The sequence below is a fragment of the Talpa occidentalis genome, unplaced genomic scaffold (assembly GCF_014898055.3).
Source record: "Talpa occidentalis isolate TD23 unplaced genomic scaffold, MPIMG_talOcc4v2.1 talOcc4.16, whole genome shotgun sequence".
NCBI classification, from domain to species: Eukaryota; Metazoa; Chordata; class Mammalia; order Eulipotyphla; family Talpidae; genus Talpa; species Talpa occidentalis.
Genome location: NW_023601653.1, coordinates 43141871 through 43154083, shown reverse-complemented (window position 1 = coordinate 43154083; position 12213 = coordinate 43141871). Strand labels below are relative to the sequence as shown.

The 12213-nt window shown below is 37.8% G+C and overlaps 1 protein-coding gene across 3 annotated transcripts in view; it reads right to left on the bottom strand.

The window, feature by feature from the left end:
* The window catches only part of NELL2 (neural EGFL like 2), a 424803-nt gene that overhangs the window by 87686 nt on the left and 324904 nt on the right, over window positions 1-12213 (bottom strand). For all 3 annotated transcript variants that reach the window (XM_054696282.1, XM_037514110.2, XM_054696281.1), the window contains exons 15-16: window positions 1040-1162; window positions 176-271 (exon numbers count right to left, since the gene is read on the bottom strand). In XM_054696282.1, the coding sequence (XP_054552257.1) occupies window positions 176-271; window positions 1040-1162 (219 nt within the window). The remainder of the gene's footprint in view (window positions 1-175; window positions 272-1039; window positions 1163-12213) is intronic.

Sequence of the window (12213 nt, the reverse complement as noted above, 5' to 3'; positions counted from 1 at the left end):
ACACCCAGAGAATACGCATCACTGAAACTTCCCACCTCCTGCCTCCCAGCACTTCCTTATTAATAGCTCCACGCTTTGCCAGCCCACTTGAAACTTGAAACATTATTTTCCTCATGGATTACTTTATATATTGGCGTAAAAATTCATTTTCTAGAAGATAGAGTGATATTCTTACCTGTTTCACAGCTGGGCCCGGTAAAGCCTTGTGGGCAGGCACACACATTAGCAGCAATACAAGCGCCTCCATTCCTGCAGCCATCCTTGCAAAATGCTGAAATAATTCAGATACATAAGTTTAGCATTTTATTAGTAAGTAGTTCAAGATACTCTTCCCTCTTGGAGATGTGGACATTGAATGATAAATGCTGTTATAATTCATATTCATTACAAGACTTTGCAACCAGGTAAGAAACTTTAGCACAATTTATAAAACAGCATTGCTTCCAATGTTAAAAAATGTTTCAAGTGTAAAATGAAGTACTGAGCTTCTTTAAACAAGCCAGTGACCTTATACACATAACAGGCAATGCATTAAGATTAGGATTGAATCTCATCATAACAATTCCACTTACAATGAAACCTAAAAATGTGACAACTATTCTAGACAATTTCCTTAAGAAGCAAACGAGCATACATATATACGTGATATACACACACACACACACACACACACACATCTATGCTAGTGGAGAGAAAATAGTGAGGAACTTGTGGTTAGACAATACAATGTTGAAGTTTAAGATTTTAAAGGTAGAGTGGCTCTGTACAAAAAAATATATGATGGGATTATGGGCATGGTCTATTAGAGAGGAACTGAGATGAAATTCACTGTGATCAAGGTCAAGGAGCATTAGATCAAAGGAGCCATATAATTTGGACACTTAGACATTGATACAACCCAAAAGGATGGCAAAAGCTGAGAAGACAAGGATGAGCCTTACTTGAAAGCTCTCAGTGGCCAGTTATGAGAAGGGGTGGGAGAAGGCAGAGATGAATTATATTCTATCTGGGGACAGAAATGCTAGCATCTAGGGTTTACCTTTGCATGTGGTTCCATTTCCCGTATAGCCTGGCTTGCAAACACAGTTGTGTCCTCCCACGGTATTGAAGCATAAAGCATTTTCATCACAGTTGTGCTGATTTGTGAGGCATTCGTCATGTTCTGAAATGAGGAACACACTTTAGCTAACCAAAATAGATATTCCAAGATGCTCTATTTTAAATTGCACCTGCCATTTGGTTATTGGATAGCATTTCTTTCAAACACAGACACACACAAATTATATATTAAAGAAGCATCCATATTTTGAAGCACTGTTTACTTCTCTTGAAGTACATACATAGTTTATATATCCACAAATCTAGACATAAAAAGATTTAGACAAAAGGCTCATCAATAGTAGGAAGGGGTATAATGAGTGGAGAGGCAAGTATGGGGATTAATTTTCAGTAAATCCCAGAGTCAGATGTAAATGATCTCTATGGTGAAAATTTGGGGAGAGGGTCTCATAAATAAATTAGAACCAATATTATAAATAAATTAATGTTCTAATATGTTAATATTAGAACCAATATTAACATCACTGTTTTAAAAAGAAGTCAGTGGTGGCTGAGAATGCTTAAATAGCCCAGCCAAGTTCACTTCAGAATTCTAGCCAGGGCTCAACAAAATGTGAAGGCAAGGCATAAACACAGAGACTATGACAAAGAATATAGACCCAACAATTATTTCAAAATGAAGTATAAGTGTAAAAATGCATAAAAATTAACAAAATCATCTAAAATCCCTATAGTGGCACTACCTTTCATGTGCTCTCTTACATAAATAATATTTAGGTTTAAAAGTATATGTCAGGCCTCCCTGGTGACGTAAGGAGTTAAGCACAGCACTATGAAGCTATCCGCAGCCTCTGCACCATGTGTTTGATCCCTGGTCAGCCAGGGAGCAACCCATAGGGCTCAGCAGACCTCTCCTGCCTCACCAGCTGCTCCCCTCAGCAGTATATTTCAGTTAGTCTGCCTGTTCTGTTCCCCACGCTGTCTCTGGTGAATCCTCTCGCCCTCCCCCCAGCACCTCTGGCCTGTACCCCAGTTCTTATATGCATAAATAAATAAATCTTTTTGAAAAGAAAAGTAAATGTCTATTTCAACACATTTACAAGGATCAAGACATTGATTTACCAGGATAAAATCACAATAATAAAGAAATACTTAAACGCTGCTAGCACCCACCCAGACTGGCAGAGGCCTTGCGATTCTCCAACCTCCTGTGAGATCACACTAGTGCCTGCCCAGAATGGCAGAGGCCTCATGGCCTTGCCTGGGACTCTTCTAGTATGTACAGAGGACTTGTGATCTCTCATGAGATCCCCCAGCACCTGCACTGATGGTGAGACCCCTGACCCATGTAAGGAAGTAAGCCAGAGTGGCCAGTGGCCTCCCAACCTCTCCTGACACTCTGCCAGCTGCTTGCTCAGATAGGCAGGACCACCAATGCACTGCATGCCCAGATTTGCTCTGAGGAAGGCCCCAGCTACTGTTTCCATCACCTGGAAAATGCCCAGAACAGTAGGAGAGGAACACCCACATTCAACAGAAGACCCAGCTACAGCAGAACAAACCTGTAAGCAAACAATTGGGAGAAAGAAAAATATAAATGGCCATGCAAGTCCTCCAGGGAACAATACATCACAAAAAGAAAATCAATCTCCAGGACCCATCAATAGGGAAGAGCTTTTCTTCCTGTTGGATAAATTCAAAACTACCATAAGCAGAAAATCAAAAATTAGATCAAGAACTGCAACAATAAAAAGAAAACACAGATCAGAGATACATGAGACAATTCAGAAAAGGAAAAGGAAGCTACAAGAAACATAATCAAAGGACAGAAGATTGAGACTGAATGCTTAAAGGAAAAAATAATGGGATTTCAGGATATAAAAAGGTCAAAGGCGGAGGTCAAAAAAATTCTGGAACAAGTCACAAAAGTAGTAGAGATCAAATGGAAAATGGAATCGATAATCTTGAAGATGCAGATACATAAAGAATCAAGACAGAAAAAGAGATACACAAAGAAAAAAAAATGAAGAAAAACACTTTGAGAAGTATCTGACACCAAGACAAAAGGAAATATAAGTCAAAGGAATTCTGGAAGGAGAAGAGAAAGCTGAAAAACTATTTAAGTAAATTATCAAAGAAACCTCCCCAAACTTGAAGAAGAAAATGTACACAGAAATATAAGATGCTAATAAGACACCAAACTACCTAAACAAAAGGAAATCTACAGCAAGACACAAAGTAGTAAAGCTCCCGAAAGTCCAAGACAAAGGAACAATAATGAAGCTGACAAGAAGAAACAAATAACCTAAGAGAAAACTGATTAGGCAAAATCAGACTTCTCTGAAGAAACACTACAGGCAAGAAGATCATGGAGTGGCATATTCAAAATATTTCAAGAGAAAAAAAAGTGCTGGCAAAGAATACTTTATCCTGCAAAGCCCTCCTTCCTACATGTAATAGAAAGGACCTTCTCAGACAAACAATATCTTTTTTTTTAAAGATTTATTTATCTATTTATTTATACAAGCACTGGGTACAGTCAGAAGCACGGGAGGGTGAGAGAATTCACCAGAGTCAGAGCAGAGAGCAGAACAGGCAGACTGACGAAGTACACTGCTGAGGGGAGCAGCAGGCGGCCAGAAAGGTCTGTGCGCCATGTGGGACCCTCACCCGGTGGCTGGGGATTGAACCGACGCTGAGGAGGCTGTGGGCAGCTTCGCAGCCCAGCACTCAACTGCTGAGCCCCTGGGGGAGGCCTGACAAACAATATCTTTAGGAATTTGCAACCACTAAACCTACCCTCCAAGAAAAATTAAAAGGAGATTCAAGATTTGACTAAAGAGAGGAATAAACACAAGGAACTGAAAAAAGATATAAAAAGAACCACAAAAATATGAATAAAATGGCAGTAAAATACTTCCACATATCAGTAATCACTTTAAAGTTCAATGGACTCAACTCACCAGTAAAAATACAAAGAGTATCAGGTTGGATATCAAATACAACTTTCTGTTGCCTCCAAGAACACATCTAAGTTCCAAAGAGAAATAAAGATTGAAAGTAAAAGGTTGGAAAACAATTCTATAGGCAAATGGCACCCAAAGGAAGTCAAGGGCAGCCATACTTATATCAGATAAAATAGACTTCCAACTTAAAAAAAAGTGACGAGAGACAGGGATGGACATTATGTAATGATTAAGGGGATAATACATCAGGAAAACATAACACTCCTGAATATATACTCACCAAATGAAAGTGCACTCAAATAATTTAGACAATTACTTTTGAATCTGAAAGCAGATATTATGGAAAACACATGTGATAGAGTTCAATACCCTGTTTTCCATAATATCCCCACTGAATGGGAGAAAATATTTGCACACCATGCAATTGAGGATGAGCTGATGCTGAAAATCTACAAAGAGCTCACACAACTCAACAAAAACAGATTAAACAACCCAGTCAAAAAAAAGGGCAGAAGAGATACTTCTCCAAAGAAGTAAGGCAAATGGCCAACAGTCATATGAAAAAATGTTCATCATCACTTGTTATCGTGGAAATGTAAATCAAAACCACAATGAGATTTCACCTCACACCTGTGAGAATGGCCCATGTTAAAACCATCAGAAATAAGAAGAGCTGGTGAGGATATGGAGAAAAAGGAACTCTCCTACACTGCTGGTGAAAATGTAAACCAGTCCAGCCACTCTAGAAAGCTGTGTGGAGGTGCCTCAAGCTACTAAAAATGGATCTACCATATGACCCAGCAATTCCACTCCTAGGAATCTATCCAAAGGCACAAAAGTACTAATTTAAAAGGAAACCTGCACCCCTATGTTTACTGCAGCACTGCTTATAATATCCAAGATATGGAAACAACCTAAATGCCCCAAAACAGATGATTGGTCAAGAAGATGTGGTATATACAGCAACAGAATACTACTCAGTGATCAAAAAAGATACCATTTGTGGTACATGGATGGAGCTGGAGGGTAGAATAAGTCTGAAGAAAAAACATAAATATTGCATGATTTCACCTGTATGTGGAATACAGAAAAAAACAGAGTCAAACAAGACAAACCTTGAAAGATGAACATAAATACGAGGTATCCATGGGGAGAGGGCAGGGGAGGAAAAGGTAAAAAAATGGGGAAGACCACAAGGGGACATGGTCATGGACTATGGGATACTTTGGTGTAGGAGAACTACTGTGGCCACATCTGATGGGAAAGAATCAATATTGACCAAAAATTAATTTTAAAAAACTTGCTTTTCATTTTAGAACTCTCTGTACCTCAATCAATTGATAGATCTATCTATCATCTAGCTAAAATCCTAGATGATCTAGAATACATCTAGATCTGTAACTTTGAATAATCTGTAATACATCTGTAACTTTAAATAAATTAACTTTGGCACATACAGTTGAGATTATCCTAAAATCCTTATTTCAACTACTAAAGTAGAATGATTTATTTTTAAAAACTAAATACTAACATTTTATAATTTTAAGTCCTGTGTTATATAAGCTCAACACTATCATAGCTATAACTTTAGTCCTGTAGTAAAATCCTTAGAGAATGTTTCCAAAAAACTTTCATGGTAAAGAGATGTTTTAATCATGGAGATTTCAGGATTGCATGGATATCTTACTTTCCAAATTGCTGGACCAATTTCCCCAAATTGTACAAAATTCTACCCTTATTATTTAGTTTTCAGAGCATTTCATGGGTTTTATAATTCATAAATATTGATGACAGAATGAAAAAAGAGGTCCCCTATTCTTCAAAGAAATAGAACAATTATTGATGAAATTCATATGGAACCACCAAAAACCCCAAATAACCAAAGCTCTTCTGAAAAAAAAGGGAATGGAGGCTTCACACTCCCAGACTTCAAACTATACTGCAAAGCCATAATCATCAAAACTGCATGGTATTGTAAAATAACAGACACACTGACCAATGGAATCGAATAGAAAATCCAGAAATAAAACCACAGATTTATGGTCAACTAATCTTTGACAAAGGAACAAAGAATATGCATTGGAGCAAAGAAACGTTCAATAAATGGTGCTGGGAAAACTGGGTCGCTACATGCAAAAGAATGAAGCTTGACTACTACCTAACACCATGCACAAAAACCAACTCAAAATTGATTAAAGAACTAGACATAAGACTTGAAACCATAAAATACATAGAAGGAAATATAGGCGAAACACTACATGACACGCACCTCAAAGACAACTTTACAGACACATCGCCCAAAGCAGTGATAGTGAAGGCAAAGATAAACAGCTGGGACTACATCAAATTAAAGAGCTTCTGCACAGCAAAAGAAACAATAACCAAAACAATGAGAAACCCCACCAACTGGGAGAACATTTTTGCATACAACACTAATGATAAAGGATTGATCACAAAAATCTACAAAGAGCTGATGAGACTCAACAAAAACAAATAAAATAATCCAGTCATAAAATGGGCAGATGAGCTAAAAAGAAACTTCTCCAAAGAGGAAATGCAAATGGCCAACAGGCATATGAAAAAATGTTCAACATCACTTGCAATCAGGGAAATTCAAATCAAAACTACCATGAGATACCATCTTACACCAGTGAGAATGGCACATATTAAAAAAAAACTAGCAACAACAAATGTTGGCAAGGTTGTGTAGAAAAAAGAACTCTCCTGCATTGCTGGTGGGAGTGCAAACTGGTCCAGCCACTGTGTGGAGATTTGTGGAGAGCTGTGTGGAGATTTCTTGACCTACTAAAGATAGAGCTTCCATATGATCCAGCAATTCCACTCCTAGGTATTTACCCAAATGACAGAAACAATAGTTCCAAAGGGTACCTGCATCCCTATGTTCACAGCAGCACTATTTACAATAGCTAAGCTATGGAAACAACTCAAATGCCCAAAAACAGATGACTGGATCAAGAAGATGTGGTACATATACACAATGGAATATTACTCAGCAATCAAAAAAGATAAATACATGCAGTTTGCAGCAACATGGATGGAGCTAGAAGGATCATGCTCAGCAAAATAAGTCAGAAAGAAAAAGAAAAATACCGGATGGTCTCACTCATAGCAGGAATTTAAAAAACCTAAATAAGGGACCAGGAAGCAACTGTAAACCAGAGACACACAATGGGGGGGGTGGAGGGTAGGGAGAGGAAGGACTAGGGTCAAAATAAGGGGGGGTGCAATTGTATGGGGAATATAACCAAAATGAAAATGCATACCATGTGCAAAAATGAAAAATGATGTAAGAATTATATAAAATAAAATATTAATTAAAGAAAAAAAAGAAAATGAAAGAAAAGGGGTGCCGCGGACTAACGCAGCGGTAGACTTGCAGGACTGTCTCAGGATTTGAGAAACTGTGAGGATGCTCAAGGAATCGGCGCATAAATGACAGACAGACACACTTCAAGAGTGAAGATCTGAATGTAATTTGCTCAAAATCATCATACACTTTTATACCTTTTCTAACAATGGATGATTTCATACAATTTAATTCTTTCTCAGCATAAAATACTTTGTAAGGCATAAGACATCTACTTTATTATTCATGTGCATGTGATCGCTGATCCATGACATGGCACAGTAAACGATCTCCAGGTACTGAATCTACACAATCATTTTAGCCTACACCGAACAGCATTCTTTAAGCTAGCTTTTCTTGATTCGTATCCCAAAACCACAATGATCAAAAAGCATTAATATTTACCTACTGGCACCTCCTACTTTTAGTAATCACGAGCAATATATTCTCTACGTAAGCATTTTGATTTTTATGGTGTTGTCTCATGTGAGAAGTATTATGATTATTATAAAACTACCATTGCCACACACTATTTTCTTTATCATGCATTTCCTGAAACTGATTGTACACATATAAGGAAAAAGCAAAGTAAGTGAAAAAGTAGTATGATTATAGACAGGTTGCTAGGTTGCTACTTATTCTGAAACAATGGCTATTTGATTAATGGTAAAACTGCTTTGTAGGTAATTCCATCAGGCTTGTTTGCAGGTGACGTTCTTAGCAGCCTTGTTTCCATCAAAGGAGGAGTTAATTACTGCGGGCTTGTTGCCTAAATTAGGCTTATAGGCATGTGTGCCTTGTTTGATCTGAACGCCAAAGTTTATCATGATGAAGCCCCTCGGGGACTGCGCCTGTCTTAGGTCGTCAGGAGTCACAGACATGAGGCTGGCCAGTGCCTTCTTTAGTCTGCCCCCGATCTTACCCGTCATTGACTGTCCAGTCCAGCGCACAGGGGAAGGGGGTCTTACTCACTCTGATGTGTCTGAGTGAAAGCCTCCCTCTTTCCAGTAAGTTCACTGGTGTTCAGCGGCAGAGGCTGCCGCAAAGGGGGATCTCCTAATTGGGACCACCCTTATCAGGGGTAAAATTTCAGATGGCCAGAAATGGGTAGACCACATAGCTTTGCATTCAGCAGCTTTAAGCAAAGTAAACCCACACTCTGAAGTTTGCACCTGCTGCCAAATTTATTCCCAGGACAATTCAGGGCACTGCAGCTAATCTATAAATCTCTATATAGACAGCCATAGGCCCTTTAAAGACAGCTACTGGTTGATTTGATGCTGTTTTCTTCCCTGCCTTAGTTGTCTTTCTAATTAGACCAGGCTCCCTGGTTAGAAGAAAGGCCTAACAAGATTCATTTTAGCACCCAGTGTGATAATGTTCAATAAACCTTAAATAATTATACAAACTAGGATCTAGGTTTCTCTGTTGTCATTTGCTCTCATGGTTACTAAAATGAGTAAGTATACCCCTAAGCAATTCAGGGGTAAAGAAAGGGTTTAGATTTTTAAATATATATGCACATTTGCACTCACTTCCTCTGCCTAAAGTGTGTGTCCCTACTGATTCTCCGAGAAAATTCATGCCACTTTTGAAAATTACACTAAAATAGCATGTCATATGTGAAAATATCTCACTCTCCTCTTTCTGTTGCCTCCCTTTTCCCTAGCACCACCTAAAAGGATCTTTTATTCTATTTCATCATAATTATGTACTTTTTCTTGGTTCTCCACTCTTAAGGCCCATATGGGGGTTGCAAATTTCTGCATAAGAATTTTGTACATATTTTACATTTCATTTTAGCATTCAAAGAATGTTCCTTGGGTATGTGATTGAAAAGAATGAATGACCAAATGAAAAAAAGCTAGGAATTACTTCTTCTGACATTAGCAATTCAGGGCATCCCAATTTAGTTCAATTGTAGACTAGATGCCAAATGGAAAGCTACTGAAAAATTAGGCTGGTTTTCACATTTTATGTGGGAATTTTTTCTTGATTGGGATAGTTCATATAATAATTAAGGTAATATAATATATTTTGGAAACAGAATATTAACTCCATTACATTCTCACTTAAACTTTTTATATTACTTAAAATAAAGTTGCTTATACTTATAATTGTCAACTAAGTAAACTGTGACTTTAGAAAAAAATATTTTCAAAATACTTACTATCTCATGGAAGAATTAACTTTAATTTGACAGCCCTTCATAAAACAAATGTAAATGAAGCATGGAGCAAATATTCTTTAAGATCATCTCTATGAATAATTAATTTCTACTGCTCCATAGGCAGCTTAGGTCAGATGTCAACTTCTTACTTTCTTTCTGACTGACATATCCCTGAGGACTATACCTCCCACCCACCAGTGAGCTTCCCCATGTTTAATACTTCCTCAACATTTTCAACATATAAAAAGTAAAATTAAATAAATAAGGAAACACTGAGTTAAATTTTAAATCACTAGTGCATTTTAATACATAAGACAAGCATGCCAGGATGTAATTCTGAATAAATCCCCAGCTTTATTCACATATATTAAAAAGCAGACATTTCAGGGCCTCCCCCAGTGGCACAGCAGTTGAGCACTGGGTTGTGAGGCTGCCCGCAGCCTCTGCAGCACTGGTTCGGTCCTCGGCCACCAGCAAGGGTCCCACAAAAAAAAAAAAAAAAAAGCAGACATTTCAGATCTGATGCTCAGAATATCCAACCCATAAGACTGAATGATATTTTCACAATCTCAGGAAAAACTTCATTGTTCATATAATATCGAGTTAACAAAAGAGGTGAAGAACCTATACAATGAAATTTATCTAAGATATTGTTAAAATATATAGAAAAAGACCTAACCAAATGGAAAATATTCTCTGCTCCTGGGTTGGAAGCTGCTAAAATGGTCATCTCACTCAAAACAATAGATAGATACATTGGAATCCCTATCACAGTTTAAATGGCCATTCTTCAAAGAATCAGAAAAAAAAGCACTACTGAAATTCATATGGCACCACAAAAGAGAGAGAAGAGCCAATGCAATCTTGACTAAAAAAAAGAAAGGAAAGTGAAAAAGAAAGGCCCCATGCCCAGACTACACTATACTATAAGGCTATAATAATCAAAACAGTACGTCACTGAAACAAAAACATACAAACAGAAGAATGAAATAGAATTGAAAACCCAGAAATAAACTCAAATCTATATGGACAGATAATCTTTGACAAAGGAGTCATTATAGAAAGGCAAGTCTCTTCCATAACTAGTGCTGGGAGAATTGAGCAACCACATACAAAAAATGAGACAAGATCAGTCTAACACCATAAAAAAACCAACTCAGAAATGAGTAATAGACTTGCATGTAAGACCGGAAACCACAAAATACACAGACAAAAACCTCATGATATAGGATGCAGTGATGTCTTTGTGGATTCATCTCCAACATTACAGAAAACAAAAGAAAATATGTTTTTTATTTTTTTTGTTTTTTTTTATTTTTTTAAATAATAAATTTTATTTTTATATTCCCCATACAATTGCAACCCCCCCATTCTGACCCCAATCCCTCCCCTCCCGCCCCCCACCCCCAAAAAGTGTCTCTGGTTCATAGTTTTTTGTTGATTTTGATTTTCACTTTCTTATAGTTATTCATTTTCCTGGTCCCTTATTTAAGTTTTCTAGATTCCTGCTATGAGTGAGACCATCCGGTATTTTTCTTTTTCTTTTTGGCTTATTTCGCTGAGCATGATCCCTTCCAGCGCCATCCATGTTGCTGCAAATTGCATGTGTTTATCTTTTTTGAATGCTGAGTAATATTCCATGGTATATATGTACCACATCTTCTTGATCCAGTCATCTATTTTTGGGCATTTGGGCTGTTTCCAAAGCTTAGCTATTGTAAATAGTGCTGCTATAAACATAGGGGTGCAGGTGTTCTTTGGAATTGATGTTTCTGTGTCCTTTGGGTAACTGATCACAAAAATCTGCAAAGAGCTGATGAGACTCAACAACAACAAAGAAAATAATCCAGTCAAAAAATGGGCAGAAGAACTAAAAAGATACTTCTCTGAAGAGAAAATGCAAATGACCAACAGGCATATGAAAAAATGTTCAACATCACTTGTAATCAGGGAAATGCAAATCAAATCTACCATGAGATACCATCTTACACCAGTGAGAATGGCACATATTAAAAAATCTAGCAACAACAAATGTTGGCGAGGGTGTGGAGAAAAAGGAACTCTCCTGCACTGCTGGTGGGAGTGCAAACTTGTCAACCACTATGGAAAATATGGTTTTTAAATGGGACGATATCAAAACAAAAAGCTTCAGAAAAGTGAAAGAAGCTACCATTAATGGGCCTCCCCGGTGGCACAGCAGGTTGAGCACAGCCCTGTGAAGCTGTCCACAGCCTCTGCAGCATGGGTCCAATTCCCAGCCACGCAGGGAGAATACCCACATGGCGTGACAGACCTCTCTTGTCTCACCCACTGCTCCCCTCAGCAGTGTTTTTGGTCTGTCTGCCTGTTCTGCTTCCCGCTCTGAATCTGGTGAATTCTTTCATCCTCCGACACCTCTGGTCTGTACCCAGTTCTTGTATAAATAAATAAATCTTTTTAAAAAAAAACACACACACACTAGTAAAAGGAGGAAAATATTTGTACACCATATATCTATCAGGGGACTAACATCCAAGATCTATCAATGCAAAGCCACACAACTCAACCAAAAGAAAACAAATAAACCAGTCAAAAATTGTGCTGAAGAGCTGCACAGACACTTCTCCAATAAAAGGTATACAGATCAGCAATGGGTTAATGAAAAAAATGAT